The sequence below is a fragment of the Eptatretus burgeri genome, chromosome 13, assembly GCF_056783735.1.
Source record: "Eptatretus burgeri isolate ZD-2024b chromosome 13, Ebu_testis_v1, whole genome shotgun sequence".
Taxonomy (NCBI): Eukaryota; Metazoa; Chordata; class Myxini; order Myxiniformes; family Myxinidae; genus Eptatretus; species Eptatretus burgeri.
This window is the reverse complement of record NC_140973.1, coordinates 18959122-18979855: the sequence shown is the minus strand read 5'-3', so window position 1 is coordinate 18979855 and position 20734 is coordinate 18959122. Positions and strand designations below refer to the sequence as shown.

At 46.8% G+C, this 20734-nt stretch overlaps 1 protein-coding gene across 1 annotated transcript in view; it reads right to left on the bottom strand.

Moving 5' to 3' along the window:
- Positions 1 to 20734, bottom strand: part of MAEA (macrophage erythroblast attacher, E3 ubiquitin ligase) — a 55140-nt gene that overhangs the window by 5268 nt on the left and 29138 nt on the right. The window contains exons 4-6 of the mRNA XM_085851472.1: positions 6935 to 7057; positions 5107 to 5183; positions 4728 to 4836 (exon numbers count right to left, since the gene is read on the bottom strand). Of these exons, the coding sequence (XP_085707598.1) occupies positions 4728 to 4836; positions 5107 to 5183; positions 6935 to 7057 (309 nt within the window). The remainder of the gene's footprint in view (positions 1 to 4727; positions 4837 to 5106; positions 5184 to 6934; positions 7058 to 20734) is intronic.

The following is a 20734-nucleotide window of genomic DNA, read 5'->3' as shown; positions in this document are numbered from 1 at the left end:
TGCAACTTCATTTAGCGCAACAAAAAATAATTATCCAACGGGATCGAAGCTGCTTTTCCAAACTGTGGCGATACAGTCCAGAGGGGACCTTTATTTGGAAATAACGAAGTTTGTTTTTTGTTTTTTCACCTTTTTGTGTTATCTGCTTTCTTTATAAAAGACCAACAGAATACCCACCCTATGAGTGATCTTGTTCCAAGCATGAAACACGTTCTTCTGATGCAAACCTTTATTTGGGTGGTGTATAGGCAACTGACAACTCAACATATGCAAATTTAAATAACCCAGGCTACATGCATGAAAAAAATACAACGACTGCTTATAATTCAAAAACATCTCACTGCACTGGAAAACGTGGGGACAGGAATACTGCAATGTAAATGGTGGGGACTTGTAATACCCTCTCCCACCTTAAGGTGGCACTGCACGATACACATTTACATAGTGAATTGGTGCTCCCCTCCCCCCCCCCCCCCAGACCACGGGAAAGGTAAAAACACCCCTTTACATTAATTGGGGTCATGCTGATCCTATGTAGCAAGTTTGGATGTAATCAGCCCAGAACTGTAGGATTAGCGTGAAACAGGTCCATGAATTATAGGAAGGATTAATGCAAATATATTAATGTATATCTACCTGTAATAAAAAATTATTCTGGGTATACATCGTTTTCTTACTCATCCGCTGAATTTGTGTTATTTTATGTAACACACTGTTTCCCCTTTTTGTACGATCTGCTTTCGTGAAATAACCAATCACTTGGACAGACAGATACGTAAAAAAATTTTTATGTTTCCTTTTGTTTTGTTTTTAAAATCTCTTCAATTGTTTTGTTGGAATGCTTGCTTGAGTGTTTAAGGTACTTAGACGAGTGCTCTACAAGCTTCCATGTGGGGTTCTCTGTGGGGACATCTCCAGAGTTAGGAAGGCAAAATAAATTAGATGATTACAATGAGTAAAAAATGTTTTCAGCGGTTACAAAGCAATGAATTGCCACATCACGGCAGGATAGCTTAGAGGTACGCACACTCACTCTAAGCTGTCTGGCCTGGCTTTGAATTCCGACCCAGCTATAAACTGTCATCCCAGTGTTTCACAGAGCAATTCATCAATGTGTGTGCGGTCTCTCGGATCGGACATTAAACTTGGTGCCCCCCCCCTGACTCTTCTCTCCCCCTTCTCATTTCCCCCTCCACCCTCTTGCCTTCTCTCTCCCACCTTCCCCTCTGTTAAGGGGACTGTTAAGGACTGACGGCTCAGTTTTGAATTTACAACTGCTTCCCCAGAGTGTAGGATGTATGAATCGGATTCGGAGTGAGCCGACCAGAGGGGTGCAAAGGTCGCTGCATGTGCGAGCATGCATGCATACATGCATGCAGGCAAGCAAGCAGGCAGGTCATTGCCAGGTAGATAGCCTGGGTTTTAAATGCTCATGCTCAGTTTTATATAGAACCCAGCAGTTAAAAAGAAAATGTTGCCATTTGAGCGTGTTTTGATCGCCCTTCCCTTCACCTCATGCTGCCTTCCCTTTTCACTGCCTTCTCTCACCCTCCCCCCCTCTACCCTCCATGGATATTTCCAAGCAGCTTCTGCGTGCTCTATTAATGTACCCTATTTCGTTCAATCCTACATTACCCCCCCTCCCTCCACAAGTTCCCCTACCAAACACAAGTCCAGAACCCCTTCCCCACAGGCTTACCTCCTCCCAAACCCCCTCCACCTTCCCCCCACAGAGTGTATAGCGACGTTTGGTGAGGCATCGCTGTCACCGCCCCCCCCTCCTCGCCCCTCCACCCCCCACCCCTTTGTTCCACTTCCTCACTCACCCACTCCTCCTCCCGCCCCTCTCCTCTCCTGAGTATTCCCGTCAGCGAAGGGACGGGTTGTATTTGCTGGTAATAGATTAAACAAATAGCACACATAAATAAATAAATAAGTCTACTTTTTCATTTATTTATTTAGCAAATTGATCCAACATTCAATTTCATTGTCGGAAAAAGTATGTGAACCCCGAGGTTAATTGGCTCAATTAAGGGGATAATTAGTCAGGTGTTTCAATCAATGGGATGACAATCGTGAGTTTGGTTGGCTCTGTCCTATTTGAAAAACATAAACTTTGTTCATCACCATCAGAGTCTAGTCTTCACCATACAGGTTCGTGGAAGCATCATGCCCCGATCAAAAGAGATTCCCGAGGACCTCACAAAGACAGGTGATACTCATCGGCTTGAAAAGGGTGACAAAACTATTTCTGAAAATACTGGGCTCCACTAATCCACCGTCAGGCAGATTCTGTACAAATGAAGAAAATTCAACACCATTGTTACTCTTTCCAGGGGTCGTCGGTCAACGAAATCACTCCAACAGCAAGACATACAATAATCCAGGTGGTCACAAAGAACCCAAAAGGTCACGTCTGAGGATCTGCAGGCCTCTCTTGCATTAACGAATGTCAGTGTTCATGAAACTACCATCAGGAAAACACTGAACAGGAATGGTGTGTATGGCAGGATAAGGAGGAAACCATTGCTCTCCAGGAACAACATTGCTGGCCATCTCAAGTTTGCCAAAGACCACCTTGATGATCCAGAAGGCTATTGAAAGAATGTTCTGTGGAAAGTTGAGTCGAAAGTGGAACTTTTTGGCTTAAATGAGAAACTTATTTGGTGAAAACTAAACACTCCATTCCAACATAAGAAGCTCATCCCAACCATGAAGCATGGGAGTATCATGGTTTGCCATCATTCAAGGAACCATTAATTCAGGATTGTACTAGCAAATTTGACAGGATAATGTCAAGGCATCCGTCCATGAGGTCAGGCTTAACAGAAAGTGGGTCGTGCAGCAAGACAACAATCTTAAACACAAAAGTAAATCTACAAAAGGATGGCTGAAGTAGAAGAGATTTTGCATTTTGGAATGGCCAAGTCAAGGTCCAGACCTTAACCCAATTGAAATGTTGTGGCAGAACCTGAAGCAAGCAGTTCATGCAAAAAAAGCCCTTAAATATCTCTGAGTTGAAGCAGTTCTGCAAGGAGAAATGGGCCAAAATTCCTCCAAGCTGATGTGCAGGACTGATCAAGAGTTACAGGAAACATTTGGTTGAAGTTATTGCTGCTCAAGGGTGTGCCACCAGTTATTGAATGTAAAGGTTCACATACTTTTTCCGAAAAAGAAATTGAATGTTGGATCATTTTGCTCAATAAATAAATGAAAACACATTTTTTTTGTGCAATTTGTTTAATGAGGACTTAGATGATGATCTGATCACATTTTAGGTGAAATTTATGCAGAAATAGAGAAAATTCTAAAGGGTTCACAAACTTTTTCTCACCACCAACTCGTGATGCTTGTATCCCAGATTCAAATCCCATGTAGCATGTTCATTTGTCCGTCGTTCATCAACACGTCCTTGCAGTTCAAGTAAAAGTACAGTGTTGTCTCCCAATGCCCTTGTACTGTGCGCAAGCTCCAACACGAGCCTTAAATTAGTTAAAAAAATTTTTTTTAAACTCCCTTTTAAGCCCAAAGCTATTTTATTCAAACCTACTGCGATATCATATAATTTTGAAAAACGTGATAAACACACCTCTTTCCAAACTATCTACACTCAGATCATAACAGCCATTATCAATTTGCAGTCAGATCGTACTTTGAATGAAGGACCGTACCACCGGTGTGTGGAAAATTCTACTTAGCACGGTGGATCCTGTGTTGGAGATGCAAAATCAAAATGAACACCGAATGCGATTAACTTGTGATGCTTGGCTTGAAAGCTGCTTGTGACACACATACATGGGTGTACAATTTAAATCTTTACAAAGGAATGAACGCACTTTTGAATATCTGCTCAAAATTTCGTACCTTCGATCAATCCGACTCTTCATGTGACATGTTAAATCGGCAAATAATATTTACGACTATGATCAGCCGAGACGAACAATGTTTATGCGAATCGATTTTGCTGTGTCGAATGATGGTCGAGCGAAAACGATACCATATTTGTCGTCCCTTCCTCCTCCAAGCCCCCAAACCTCCAACCAATTATACGTTGGTAGACAGTGGACAAACATTTTAAACAAGACTTTGGGATTTGAATCTGGGTTCAAATCTTACTTGCCCTGTTGTCAGTTTGTGGAACTTTTTGAACGCCCCTTATGATGCACTCACTCCTCCTCTTTGATCTGGGTTTGATTCTCCACTAGACTATGAAATATAATCCAATTACTGTGCAAGCAAGGCTTGCATCAACGGGTATGCAGTTTGTCTGATGAGACAAAGATAGAATGCAATGTACTTTTGAAGATTTGGAATACTGCACTACATACAACAAGAATGAAATGTACAGCATTGATTGTTGATGGACATTACAAGTGCCCACAATATGGAAGGTACGTATGGCGGTGCCCCGGTCAAATTCCAAATTCTTGCCCTAACCAACTCCAGTTGAAAGTCAGGCCTGCCAGCTAATTTGTGAAATATTTGGGAGAATCTTTTAAGCTCTGAACAAGAGAGCCTAAACCACATGGACAAGGCTGATGATGTTGGTTGTGATTGTGATGAATCTATTCATGCATCTGCACTTCTGTCTCCCTGCCCTCCCCTTAACCTAACTAAACGAATAGCCAAACCAACATCTTGTTGCAGGGAATGGGAGGAAAAGATGGTGGTGCCACCATTTGGTAATCTCTGGTTATTGTGACAGGAAATATGGGGCGCAGACCAACCTTGTATGGGGACAGGTGTGTTTCCGCTGGAAAAGCAAGCATACCCATAACCTGCCGCACTTCCTCCAGCTGCTGTCCCTCTGCCTGGCTCAGATGCTTCCGTGCATGGCTGCAGACAACACATTCACTTTTGCTTTACATTCATTCATCCTTTGTGGAGAAGCATTTGCGACGAAATTACATTACAGGAGTTACCCTTAAATGTTTGTCAGAAATACCATACTTATTAGATTTAGTCATCACATCCAATTTACTGGTTATGCGTTTACAAAATGGCTGCAGGTTTTAGCACTAGCTCTGGTAGGTTGATATGTCGTCAGACAAGTGGTTTCTTTGGCAGTCCTTCCTCCTGCACCACAAATGGTAAGCGCAGACTCACCGGACCGCTTCCAAACGCTGGTTTGCACGCACCAGCTCGATGAATTCCTGGATGCGCAAGCGGAACTCCAAGGAGCTCTAAAGGAGACAACCCCAGGGGGGCGATAAGCTTCAGCGGGATGTGTGCGAATTCCAAAAAAATCTTTCAACTTCACTGGGAATATTCTGCAGTTTTGTTGTTTATTAGCAGAGTGGTCTTAAAGGGGAAGCCAAACGCAATTTTTCATTTTTATTTTTCTGGAATCCATTGAGAATCATTAACTATTGTCAAATTCAAAGGGAAATAGAATTTGAATTTTTTTTCCGAATCACAAAATGTCAAAAAAGCCCGAGAGTTTCGATTTCACCAGTGACGTCACATCTGGAAGCCAGATTGATCCGAACGGTGGCTTTCACGTTTTCATGTTGAGCTCGGATTCAGATACCGATTTCACCATCAGCAAGCCTGAAGGTTCTCAGAATGTAGAAACGGATAATTGGGATTTTGAAGGAACAGTTGGAGACAAAATTGATGATGGAAACGCTTTCGGGGGAATTGTGGAGCCGTATTGTTTCGAGCCTTGTGCGAGCTATTCAAAGGAAGGCGGCGAAAGTGTTATTGAAGATGAAAACGCTGGTCACATGTTCAGTGTTCACTTCAGCTCAGAAGGATTTGATCTTCTGTTCAAGTGACGATTTATAAGGGAGTGATTTTGTATCAATTGATAAATTGGTTTATATATTACTCGAGCAGAAATGCCCATTATCGCTCGACAGCATGGACAAAATGGATTCACTTGGACACTGTGGATGCTTTGTCCCACCGTCGCAGGCTAACCAGGTGTCTTGTATGTTACAGGATCATCCTGTTTCATACTTTTCCGGGACTCTACGCGTCTGTGTTGTGTCCCGCCTTCATGTCAGTGAGGTGTCGATGTCCCTCCCAGTATATGGGGATTGTGGAGGGGGAGGGGAGGTTGAAAGGGGGAGGGGGGATGGTGGTGAGTATTATGGGGGATTGTGGAGGGGGGAGGGAGGGGATACCCAGAAAGATTTAGCGTCCTTGGTCAAATCCTCTCAGACGAGTAGACGATATGTACATACTTTATCTCCACGATAAATAGACAGTGGTTGATTTAACTTGTATAAATGTGTTGATAGATAATTGTTTTTCCAGTGTTCTTGTAACTGCCGGGCAATGGCAACAGGGGTTTGATTCATCGCTCAAATCGCCCGTGTATATGTGCTGGTAGCTGGGTAGAGATTGTCTTAGAGTTGAGCGATTGTCGTTTCTTCTGCTCAATGTTGGGGATCGCATCCTCTCTCAATCGTAGGAGATAACCACAAGATCCAGCCATCTCTATTGTTTTATAGCAGTGCTCAGTAAAATGTTCCGAGCACAAAAGTGAACATTTTGTCGACCTGAGCCACACTCGGGTATTTCAGACAAACCTCGTCCAATTTCTGGCAAACTCAGACTATTTCGCCCATTGGTGTAGCATGAAACCATTTCCGGTTTGTATTGCTATGCAAGCACCAAGGATGCATAGACTCGGCATATTTGTGGAAAAACGAAAATTATTCGCCATTTGCGTTAAATCGTACCGCGATGCAACCTGGAGCCAGTACGGATACGACTGTCTACTTTCTGGTGCGACATCATGGCAAATATGAATAAGAAGATTTTGACTTTTAAATCGCAAATTTACCCACTTTATAATTCGGAAATCAGAAAAACACATCATATCTATTTTGTATGGTATCAAGGGATGAATTAGCGTCGAGGTCGTCTGAGAATTTGGGTCCCCCTTTCAGCAAGATGACACGTCAAGGTTAAAAAGGTCATGTACCTTCATCTTGCGTAGACGAGACTTGTTATCGTGACACCAGGAGAGGCAGGTGGCCGTTTCCCGACGTGCCAAAGACTCTTCAACCTCCTTGGCCGTCAAAAACATGTCAATATTCACCAGGTCCTGCCAGAACATAACCGAGTCCATACATGTAATGAAGATAACCAAGTTCAGATACAAGAATTTGAAACACACCGTTCAAAGTTTCATCCACATTCAAAGTTAGCACAAACCAAGAGGGACTCGACAATACGTGCTGCAAAAAGAAGGTGGCATTGACATTTTAACCATGCCCTTTGATCATCATGAGTGCTATTACTTGCCAACAGCACATCAATACAGAATTACACTAACTTGGTAATTAATCTGCCGAGGTTACAGGACTCAGATGCAGCCATACCCATGTGCTTTACACAAAATCGCTCCAGCAGTAATAGCATTTATAATGCTTTTCCTCTCCAAGTCGTCAGAATGAAAGAACAATTCGGAGGTATTATCTTCAGGCCCTTTTAGTTGACCAATTTGACTTCGATTCTCAAAGGGGTTTAACTCCTTCTGTATCCATCTTGTCCACCGATGCATCCTCTCCTACCACCCACACCCCTTCCTCCCCACACCCATTGTTTGTCCAAGTCTCCCTCTATCTTGGCCTTCAACTCTGATGTTGGTGTTTCCCCCCTTCTCCACTGCTCCTTTTCTGCTGTTGTGTCCTGCTCCGTTCAGTGTACTAGTATTAGCTCTTCCACGAGCCTCGATTTGTAGCCAAAAACCCCCCAAAAATGCTGTTCTGATGGAGTGCCAGCAGGGTGTGCTGCCAATTGGAGCATGACATCCTTCCAATATTTTTTTTTAATAGATTGTGCAATCAGTACAAGAACCTTGGCCAAATTCCAAATGCATATCCCAAGGTCTGGCAAGAAATCCATGAGCAGCATAGCCACACCTCCATAATTGATGCAACCAGCAGACACCTCACATGATTGAATGGATTTTCAGACATTGGAATGCACAAGTATGGCAATTATATGGGGAATCTCTACTAAATAAGGTTTCGGTCATCTGACCACTTTTAATTAAATACACACACACATTTATTTATATTGTTACGGCTGTGGAAATTCGCAAAGCACCATATAGGTCCTTAGATCAGTTATGTCAATAAGTCTGTGTTCAGATAGATTTCCCCACCGATGTCTAACGGGCAATTATTCATGTGCTGGGCTGTGATCTTTGAGTTATCAGTTTTTCTTTTGCTATCGTTATTTTGGACCAACCGCATTTCAACCACAACCACCACCACCTCCACAATGCCAACCGCATTTCAACCACAACAACCGCTTCCTCCACAACCGCCCTCACACAACCACCTTCTCCACGACGCCAACCACAACCACCTTCTCCACGACGCCAACCACAACCACCTTCTCCACGATGCCAACCACAACCACCTTCTCCACAATGCCAACCACCATCTCCTAAACTGCATCTCCCCCAATACCCAACAATGAAACAATATCGCTTCACCTTCGGCTCCGCGGGCGCCGCCATCTTTGCGCCGGCCACGGCGAGATCGCTGCAAACAAACGCGGAGGTTTCCTCGTTGCCAGCGACGGTGATTTCTACCACGTCCGCTCTCCCTTCAGCATCGATGATCTCTACCACGTCCGCTCGCCCCAAGATTCGCCTCGGAATTCGGATCAGGGGATCAAGAGGGGCGGAGCCAGTGGGGGTCAGAGGTGAAAGAGCGAAGATCAAACCTCGCCTCACGAACCCTATAAAAAGGTGGGCAGAGCACCAGTTCAGTGCAGTCGGTCGGGGTTTGGAGTGGTGTGAGGAGCAAGGTTCGAGTTCAGTGGAGGGCAGTGGAGGTCCGGGTTCACCGAGGAGACGGAGCTGGGAGTACAGCCAGGCCAGCCTTGCCACGCAGAACTGCACGTTCGTGTGTGGGACGTGGGGAGAACCCGAGAGAGATCGCCAACCAGAAATGAACGGTCCGAGGTGATCAGGCTTCAGGACAGTCGGAGCAGCGCTGAGGGACGGACGGGCTCTTAAAGAGAGCATCAACTCTGAAAGAGCAAAAGACCCGTTCGTTCTTCTGAGGTGCTGCCGGCTGGGCCCAAATCACCAGGCCATCAAACGAGGCCTGGGCCGGACCGCGGTCACGACAGCTGCCGTCAGGATGGGACGTCGCGGGTCGCCCCAGCGAGGCACCTCGAAGGTGAAGGTAACCAGCCCGGCCTCGCAGAGCTTCTGCAGTCATCACAGCTCCGTGAAATAAAGACCCAAGAGGTCCAGTCTACCCGTCTTTCCTGGGGTTTTTCTTTGTTTCTTTTAAATGAACGTTGTGGCACCATGTCCGTAAGTAGAACTGTTAAGTGTGCACATAATAGATAGACGATAAAATAGCTCTTTTGCATTGCTCATGGTTTGTCCCTTTCATGTTACATAATTGCATGCGTGCTCTCCTTGATTGCATACATAACTGCATGATTGCCATTGCTGCATTGATTGACGTGCATGCCTGCATACGTGTCTTGTGAAATAAATGTGATTGTTCAAATGTCAACCCGTTCGTTGCGTCCTCTTCCCTTAATTGAGCTGCCGTTCTGCGTTCGGAATATAGTTGGTTATTAAATAACCGATAATAGAATCGGGTCCAACGGGGCTGCGCGATAAATACCCCGCTCGGTTATCCCAAAACGAAGCGAGCTGCTGAAGCGGCTCGTTTCCAAGCGGCCCCGTTGAGGTACAGTCTCTCGGTAGTCTGCCCGCGCGATTAATTAGGTATATTGACAATTCGGCGATTGACCCTGTAGCGCGAGTAGAGTGTTGACGAGGCTGTGGTGTGCACCCAAAACACACCCGTAGGGGGATTCCGGTGTTTGATCCGGAAGGCTGTGACTAGATTGTCCGTTCGGTGGGCGAGAGCGGCGGCCATTGGCTAGAAGCAGTCGTCCGCACGCCGGCGGGCGGAAATCTACTATATATATATATATATATATATGTATATATATATGTATATATATATATATGTATATATATATATATATATGTATATATGTATATATATATATATATATATATATATATATATATATATATATATATATATATATATATATATATATATATATATATATATATATATATATATATATATATATATGTATATATATGTATATATGTATATATATATATATATATATATATATATATATATATATATATATATATATATATATATATATATATGTATATATATATATATATATATATGTATATATATATGTATATATATATATATATATATATATATATATATATATATATGTATATATGTATATATGTATATGTATATATATATGTATATATATATATGTATATATGTATATGTATATATATATGTATATATATATATATATATATATGTATATATATATATATATATATATATATATATATATATGTATATATATGTATATATATGTATATATATGTATATATGTATATATGTATGTATGTATATATGTATGTATGTATATATGTATATATGTATATATATATATATATATATATATATATATATGTATATGTATATGTATATGTATATGTATATGTATATGTATATGTATATGTATATGTATATGTATATGTATATGTATGTGTATATGTATATGTATATATATATATATATATATATATATATATATATATATATATATATATATATATATATATATATATATATATTGTTGCGGATTCGCGCCCGCCGGCGTGCTGACGGCCACGTAACTCGAATCGCGGCACGTCGCCCACCGGACGGACAATCCAGTCGTGACCCTCTCGGACTAACGCCGGGAACCAGTCACGGGTGGACCTTTCGGTCTCACCGCGATCGAGCCAATCAGCCCCCGCGTGGGATAGGGTTGCTCGCCAAATTCGACCTACCTAAGTACCCACGCGGAGGGTAGACGGGGCGATCGCACCTCGCCGCAGGTCGACTTCGGACACGGGCCACTTAAGCGACCCGTTCCGTACTATCAGAATAACCGAGCGGTGTTATCGTCGACCTCGACGGTTCGATTAATTATCGGGCGTATTCAGCCCACTACCAACCCTTTACGTGAAGCAAGATGGGGATTCAATAGAGGAAAAGACGAAGCGAAGCGGGAAACAGTTCAACACAAAGCACATTTATTCGCGGCACACGGGAAGCACACATATTCAATTCCACCAAATGCACACAGAAAAGAAAAACACAATTCAATTTACACAAAAAGCAAATATAAAAGAGAAACACAATGCAGAGCTAATACCGACTACCGAGCACACGGCAACACTTATACAATTTTACTTCACAGACGGCGCCGACAACACATACCCAAAACCAAGGAAAGAATACCCTCAAGGATGAGGCGGGCCTGAGGCCGAGACCGGGTCGGCCTACCCGTCTGGTGATGAGACGTGGAGCGGCGATGGTGCCTCAACTCCGCGGGCCTCGCGGGCAGTGTCTGGTAGGGGGTGGGAAAGGGGCCCCCTTGGTCGCACTATCTCAGCGCGGGGGGAAACAGGAGGGGGTTGCTGATGCTCGGGGTATAGAGGATTCCTATTGCCCCGCAACGAGCGTCTCCACCTCGGCCAGGTCGCGCTGTCGGCCTCCCTGGGGTGCAGCTCCCTGCACGACGCGAGCACCCCCTCGTCTGCCCTCGCCGCCTCTCCACAGCTCCGTCCCGACTCCAACGCACACGACGACCAGCTCCTTCTTGCCAACTCCACCGCCCGCGAAGTCTTAACTCTCTGATCTCGACTCTCCTACTCTCTTACTCTCCTCCTCTGACGAACACGGTCCTTTTATCAGCCCCGTAGCTTCGCCCTCTCATCCTTGACCCCCTCCCTTCGACCTTTCACCTCGCTCCCCATTGGCCCGAGACAAAGTGGGCGTGAATGCTTTTTGATCCGTTTTTGAAGCACAAAATCCGTGATTTTGTACACGCTGTTCGGCGCGCGCCCTGCACGAGTCCAACACCGGTACCCACAGGCGGCGCAAGAACGGTGGCGATGCGACAGTTGCGAGGTGTGACGTGAAGGTCGTGGCGGTTGTGGTGAAGCGGCGTTGTGGTTGGTGGTTGATGTTGTGGTTGTGGTGGTAATCATGGCGGTTGGTCCAAAATAAAGATAGTAAAAGAAAAACGGCTATCCTGAAGAGTCGCAGCACGCAAAAATGACATGTATTCCCACTAGACAACGGGTTTGGGCCTAACTACACATGTACTTACCGAGATACCTCACCTAAGGGACCTGAATGGTGGTTTGCGAATTTGGTAACCACAACACGACCCCCTCCCCTTTTTACAGACTCGTCCCGAGTCGTCAAATTTTCGTGTGCCATCATGTGTAGTTTTCCCCTAGTACATTTTACCTACGGATCCCTGAGTGCGACATTCATGGTATTCGTGTCCCCAAAATAAATAACCTGAGGGCTGCGTAACTACCTAAACAAACTCACTCACACGGACGACTTAAATAAAATTGCCGGCGCTAAGACAAACATGCCGGGGGCGCACTCATATTTACAGTACATCTTAACCTTAACTTACAAATTTTACACTAAACCATGGCCCAGGATCATTGAACTCTGCAAAAAGAAAGCAGTTAGCAGGGAGCCAGGCTGCCCGCATGCAGTCTCTGGCTCAAACAATGCAGGTGACAGGGAACGTGGCTGGCTGCTCACACGCAGTCCAAGGCCTTCCCTTTTGAACTGAACGCAGTGAACCACAACGGTGCATGGGCTGCACAAACGCAGTCTCCGTGCCAGCTCAAGTGGCACACGCAATGAGCACAACGAATGGATGCATGAACACAAACACGGTGCACGGGCCGCCACTGCAGGCCCGTGTTGTAGCTGCCAACGGGGCAGTTCTCGCAGCTTGCAAACTGTTGCTTTTACGATCCTGGCGCACATGGCAATGAACAGGGGGGGCAAAGCAAAAATTGAACGGGGGCTGGTGAACAGGGGCAGTGGGCATGGCATGGCAAAGGCAGCAGGCAAACACAGCCCGCAGAAGAAGGCCGCTGCAGGCAAACTCAGCCCGCAGAACCAGGCCGTTGCAGGCAAACACAGCCGGCAGATGAACTGGCCGGCACAGGCCTTGAAGAAAAACAGCCAGCAGATGAACTGGCCGGCACAGGCCTTGCAGCACAGCAGCTGCAGATGAAGCTGGCCAGCCTTTGCCGTTCAGTGGAGGTTGGTGGAGGGAGTGCGGTGGTGCTGGCCACTTGGAAGGCGGGCTCGGACCTACCTACCTGTCTCCCTCCCAACCTATCGCCTTTGCCTGTCACTGTACATACCCACTCCCTCAATTTGTCAAACCCCAATTTAGCCCCAACTTATTTTTTTGTTGTTTTTATTTTTACTCCCCCACTATAAATCGTCCCCTAACCCCCTTTATCGTCTTTGTTCGGCTAACCTATCCTGTCACCTAGCCTACTCCCAACCCCTACGTTCCCTTCCCGGAGGGGAATAAGGGAGAGCTAGCGTCCTGTGTCGAGGCCCAACGAAGCCTCAGAATGGCCTCCCCAGAGTTCGGCGATCTAACCAAAGTGGGTCCAGTGGCCCACAACGAGAGCGAGGGGATGGATGGTGCGGAGGGGTACACTTCCTAATCTACCCTATCCATTTAACTGTTAAACTACCCCGGGGCTTTCAACAAGCGCCTCTCGCTTAAACTATTGGTTCTAACAACCCAGATTCCCGTCGCCTGTGTTGGTGTCCTTACAATTTCGGGCCTCGCCCCCCAATTTTCTCTCCGTGCCCTCACACGGTCTCCTGGCTGGGACACGTGGCTCTCTCTGGCAGGCACGACCCTCTGCCGATTCTCCCGCTATGGCACCCCCGGGCACTACACTGCCTCCGAGCCTACAAGCTCCCTAACACCAGGGAGTGCCCCCCATGGCACCTCCCCTGAAACGCACACGTGGCAGGCCGGCCTCCCGGGCCCCTTTCCGAGGGTCACCCGTGCCCACAACACTGCCCACGCGGCTAATGGCGCCCCGGGCCCCCGCACCAAGCAGGCGCACCCGTGCCCACTACTCTATCCCGGCCCCCCATGGGCCCATGGCCTACCGCGGCCGACTAGCCTGGTGCCCGGGGTACCCACTCAGCGATACTCACCTTTCGCAGCCACGCTCCCAAGCCCGTCAACAGGGCTCCTGCACCCCTCCAAATGGGTCTCGAGCCTACTTTCCCACCAACAACAAAACGACCTCCATTTTTCAATTTGACGAACCCAGCTAACTCAATCTACACTGACCCCGGGGTCCCTTGGGCGGGAGTCACTCCTCCCCCCAATCACTCATCGCACCATGCATTCCCCATTCACTCCATACACACAGACCCGCTGGCCTCTCACTCACTCACCAAGCACATGCTTCCACTTCACTCACCAACTCTTCAACACACACACCACTGAACTCTGCCATCCTTCTATCTGCACCCCCTAACTAACTCGTGCTCCCACGTCGTCCCTTAAACTACAGCACGTTCCTTTTAACACTACGTAGCTAAGCTACGTCCCCTCTACACATCCACAAGTCTGTCTCTGTCTCCAAAATGTAATCCCATTTTATTTCCCAACCTAAATCTGGCTACAATCCCTCTAACTAATCCATTCCACGGACTCCATAAGGACTTACCCCTGCCCCATGAAGTCGGTCTAACTAAGCTAACCCTTCCCCCTAACTAGTTTCCATCCTGTGCCCAGGTCAAGGGGGGTCTTCCACCCCTTGCCCAGGAATCCTGTGCACCCGAAAGTGAGGCTTGCTTTTCTTTTTTTTTTTTCCATGCGCAGCACCTGCGCGGCAACTCAGAGCTCGCGCACTTTACACCTGCCCGTGACGTCATGCAGCTGCACGTGTTCCTCGTCCCTCCTTGGACGGGACCATCCGGCAGAGATACCCCTCCTGCCGGATTCCAACCCCACGTGCAGCCATGGCGTCACCGTGCGCATAAAAAAAACAAGCCCCACGTCTCGAGGGGTTCCCCACGCGAACACATGTGCTTTGCCCGTTGGAGCTTAACACACACGATCGCGTGGAGAACCCGTCCGGTCCAAATCCATTTACCTGCCTAAACTTTGTCCGTCCGCGGGATCGGCAAATCCACCGCGTGCGTTTCCGGACCGGGACTTCACTCTCGCAAGCGAGCACGTGGCGGTCTCGTGCGTTGCACAGCACGAACCGCGTGCTCACTGCTGGGTGAACCCGGCACGGTCCCCGAAACAGCTGCAGCCGCTACTCGGCTTTCTCTCCTCTGTCGCCGTCTCCGTCTCCATTCCACACACGCATACCTGCGTGTTACGACGCACACAGTCCACACCATTAAACTCACACCGGGAGACGCGGCTGCGTGCTCCCGCATGCCAACCGACATCTCCCTTACATACCGCTCTCTCACACACACGGTCTCCCTTGCACTCAGCGACCTTGCACACGGCCGTTCACTCACGTGTGCCTCACTACTCACACAAACCATACTACTCACACACGCGGGGGCACTCAACCGCTGTGCCTCATCCACACACCGTGCCTCACTCATACACGCGGGGGCACTCAACCGCGGTGCCTCATCCACACACCGTGCCTCACTCATACACGCGGGGGCACTCAACCGCGGTGCCTCATCCACACACGGCGTGCTGGGAAGCACGTATTCTGGCACCATCGCCACCACACCACTCACACACGGGGACGCACTCACACCTTGCACCACACACACAGGGACAACTACACTGGGGATTTGTGTCCCCACAAGGGTCTCCGGGGCCTCTATACCCCCCAAGCTCTCCGTGCACCTGTTCGCAGCACTCGTTCCCTCAACCTCGCAAAGCACGACCGAACTCACCTGGTCGTGACTCGCCTCAAGGGGGCATACTCCCTCCCCTCGTTCCTGGAGGAGGCCATCCAGGTGCTCGCACTGGGTCTCTACCCAGTCCGCCAGCTCACCCCCTTTATCCTCCACTACCTCCGTGTGTGTGTGTGCGTCACTTACCCCGTCCAATTCACCCTCTATCTCCCGTGTCTCAACTATTATTATTTCCTTTGTCGTCACCTCGTGTCTCGTCTCACACGTTTTGGTCTCCCCATTTAATTTTTCCCTTTTGGTCACCGTCGATTCCTCTGTCACGACCCTCACCGAACACGCCCCCCGAATTATTTTTTTACCCGCCTCCACCGCGGGCCTGTCAGCCGTTGCACCCCCTTCCAGCTCGTTTGCTCCCACACGTGGAGTCGCCATTCCCAGCTCCCTGGTCACGGCCTTCATGCCCGCCTGCAGGCATCGGCCCATGTTCTGCGTCTCACCCCGTAGTTCTTTCATTTCTTTTTTTATTTGCTGTGTATTTGCATCCATCGTCGTTTTCACTTCATTTGTATTTGTATCCATCTTTTCATCCATTTTTTGTGTATTCGCATCCATCTTTTCGTTCATGCCTTTCATTTCGTTTTTCATATTCGCATCCATTTTTTCGATCATTTTCGCATTCATCTTTTCGTTCATTGCCGCCAGCATGGCGCATAGCTGGGCCATGTCGGATGCACTCAGCTGAGCCGTTTCGGCAAGGTTTGGGGAAGGGTTTTGGTGGAGAGGAGGGGGGGGGGAGGTGTCATACACCGCGGCCGCTGCCGCACCCATTTCGGGCTCTGGGTTCAGTTGGGCGAGTCCGTGTTCCTGCACAATCAACATTTCCTGCTCGGGGATTCCATCCTGGACCATGGATTCTACACATTCTACATCCATTTCTAATACCCCCGGCTCCCGCTCGCCTTGAGACGCCATCTTGCTTCTCTTAAAGGGTTAATTTGCTCGCTCGTAATTTGGAGGGAATCGGGGGTCGCTTCTCTCACCCCTGGACCGATTCCCGTGAATTTCGCTGGAGACAGGAGAGCCTGTTGTCCCGCTCTCCAATACCAGTGCCGCGAGGAGGGCGATGAATTTGTATCCCACTCCTGACACCAGTGTTGCGGATTCGCGCCCGCCAGCGTGCTGACGGCCACGTAACTCGAATCGCGGCACGTCGCCCACCGGACGGACAATCCAGTCGTGACCCTCTCGGACTAACGCCGGGAACCAGTCACGGGTGGACCTTTCGGTCTCACCGCGATCGAGCCAATCAGCCCCCGCGTGGGATAGGGTTGCTCGCCAAATTCGACCTACCTAAGTACCCACGCGGAGGGTAGACCGGGCGATCGCACCTCGCCGCAGGTCGACTTCGGACACGGGCCACTTAAGCGACCCGTTCCGTACTATCGAGATAACCGAGCGGTGTTATTCGTCGACCTCGACGGTTCGATTAATTATCGGGCGTATTCAGCCCACTACCAACCCTTTACGTGAAGCAAGATGAGGATTCAATGAAAGAAATGACGAAGCGAAGCGGGAAACAGTTCAACACAAAGCACATTTATTCGCGATGAACGGAAAGCGCACATATACAATTCCACCAAAAGCACATAGAAAAGGAAAACACAATGTAATTTACACAAAAAGCAAATGCGACAATGCAGATCTAATACCGATTACGCGAGCACACGGCAACACTTATACAATTTTACTTCACAGACGGCGCCGACAACACATACCCAAAACCAAGGAAAGAATACCCTCAAGGATGAGGCGGGCCTGAGGCCGAGACCGGGTCGGCCTACCCGTCTGGTGATGAGACGCGGAGTGGCGATGGTGCCTCAACTCCGCGGGCCTCGCGGGCAGTGTCTGGTAGGGGGTGGGAAAGGGGCCCCCTTGGTCGCATTATCTCAGCGCGGGGGGAAACAGGAGGGGGTTGCTGATGCTCGGGGTATAGAGGATTCCTATTGCCCCGCAACGAGCGTCTCCACCTCGGCCAGGTCGCGCTGTCGGCCTCCCTGGGTTGCAGCTCCCTGCACGACGCGAGCACCCCCTCGTCTGCCCTCGCCGCCTCTTCACAGCTCCGTCCCGACTCCAACGCACACGACGACCAGCTCCTTCTTGCCAACTCCACCGCCCGCGAAGTCTTAACTCTCTGATCTCGACTGTCCTACTCTCTTACTCTCCTCCTCTTCTGACGAACACGGTCCTTTTATCAGCCCCGTAGCTTCGCCCTCTCATCCTTGACCCCCTCCCTTCGACCTTTCACCTCGCTCCCCATTGGCCCGAGACAAAGTGGGCGTGAATGCTTTTTGATCCGTTTTTGAAGCACAAAATCCGTGATTTTGTACACGCTGTTCGGCGCGCGCCCTGCACGAGTCCAACACCGGTACCCACAGGCGGCGCAAGAACGGTGGCGATGCGACGGTTGCGAGGTGTGACGTGAAGGTCGTGGCGGTTGTGGTGAAGCGGCGTTGTGGTTGGTGGTTGATGTTGTGGTTGTGGTGGTAATCATGGCGGTTGGTCCAAAATAAAGATAGTAAAAGAAAAACGGCTATCCTGAAGAGTCGCAGCACGCATAAATGACATGTATTCCCACTAGACAACGGGTTTGGGCCTAACTACACATGTACTTACCGAGATACCTCACCTAAGGGACCTGAATGGTGGTTTGCGAATTTGGTAACCACAACAATATATATATATATATATATATATATATATATATATATATATATATATATATATATATATATATATATGTATATGTATATGTATATATATATATATATATATATATATATATGTATATATATATATATATATATATATATATATATATATATATATATATATATATATATATATATATATATATATATATATATATATATATATATTGCCCTTCACAAGTTCTGAAATAGATAATGATGTCATATTAAATCAATTAAAAATTTCTTTTTTTGGCTACACAATCTTCCTTTGTTTTGTACAGCAGTAGCATTAAGAGGGAGCTGACAAAATAGCTTAGATGCGCACTTGCCTTCGAGCAATTTGAATCTCGGCTCGGCTAAACTGCCACCCTGGCATTTCGCAGGCAAGGTGAAGAAGCAATGTGTCCACTAATCAAGCCTGAAGACAAATCTGCCAGCACCATTCTTTGGTGGACCATAAATATCCCACAGTGTCTTTCGTGAAGAGGAGGAGAGTTATCGCCGGCACCCTCACCAAATTACAAATTCCTACACTGAGTGGATTGCAAAGAAGGCAACAGCAAACAACATCTAGCATAACCCTTGCCAAGAGACTGCCTCAGCAACACAAGTATGCACGATTGCCTCGTTATTCATTTTATTAGACAGGTATGCTCTGTTAGATGCAAACGAAACCACAAAACAAGGGAGTTAAAGCATTTCAAAAGAGTTGTAAAATAGTTTAAAAAACTAGAATGGCACTCGGTAGCGCGAATACCTACACGAGGCTGATTAGTTTGTTCTGTATCCCACCAATAGGCCGGATCTGGATTCGGACCTGAACTAAAATCTAATAGGCTTGTTCTTGTCACCTAACCAACTTATCCATCAATTTTGTCATAATCTATCCACAACATTCTGAGATCTTTGCAATCTCTGAATTGCAAAGAATCACTTTAAGATTTAAGAAGAACTAATAATAATAAAAAAAAACTCGTATGCAGAATTTCACCAAAATCGAATCAGTTCACCCTCGTCACAAACCCAACCCGTCCACCAAGTTTCGTCTGAATCCGTCCATAACTGATATATCCTGCTCACAGACAAACAAATAGGGATGAAGACAACCTCCGTGCACCTTCGGTGGCGGAGGTAACTAGAATGTAGTAAGTATATTTATCTTCAAGCGTCATCCAATAATTTTCCAAAAGTGAAGTCATTCCCTTTTCCAACTGCTGAAAATAGTACGATGTGCAGTGGATATTAAGAAGCAAGCCATTGACTCATGCTTTCATTGCACATCAAGATTTTGCCTCACTCACTTCAGACGTACGTGGTAGTTAGTTATAGCATGAAAAAAAAAACACAAAAAAAAAAAACTTGGGTAATGAAGTAGAAATAAAAGAGTTCAAACAAATTTTCCACAGCAATTTAAATTCACCAGAAACTGCTCAGCAAGAGATAGAGTTGAGATCAGTCGGGATTCAGGATTAGTAAAACTTACAAATGTGTCATCCATGTAGTTTAAAAAAAAAGTTTGTGGGAGAATATTTTATTTTATTTATAAGCCCTACACTCTGAATGATTCCATCAATGGTTATTAATTGAAAGGCTGAATAACTTGGGATAGCATACGAAATACTTTTCTCTTTTGCCTCCTGGCAAAAGCAAATCCTATTAATAATTATAGGTAACAAGAAAAATAATTAAAAAAACCCAACATCAGGGGTCCCAGAGAGTTCAACTGCAGGTTAAAACCAAGGCGAGCTGGTGACTTGTGAGGATAGAAAGAGGGAGGAGGGGGGGGGGAGGAGGACAATAATCAATTTGACAAGCACGCAGGTTCACCTCTGAAAGTGTCAAAGCTGAAATAATCTGAGACGGCATAAAAACCCACTAATGGTTGCAATCGGTGTGGTGTCAGCGAAAGTAGTAGATTATTTATCTACAGAATGTTTTTTCAAAAGCTCAACCCTTCCTTGAAACAGAACATGCACGTGGAGTCGATACACGTCCGAACGGAATTTCATTCACCGTTTAAGAAAACGTTTCATTCGCTTTCCCGTCTGATATCGGTGGATACGTTATTAAATATATGGAGAGCGAGACCACAACCCCAGCCCGAGTGCCCAAAATTCAAGTGTTAAAGATTTTAAAAGAATGTGCGAGTACGAATGCAGTGTCTGCACAGCAAATTTTAGTGCGTTGTTA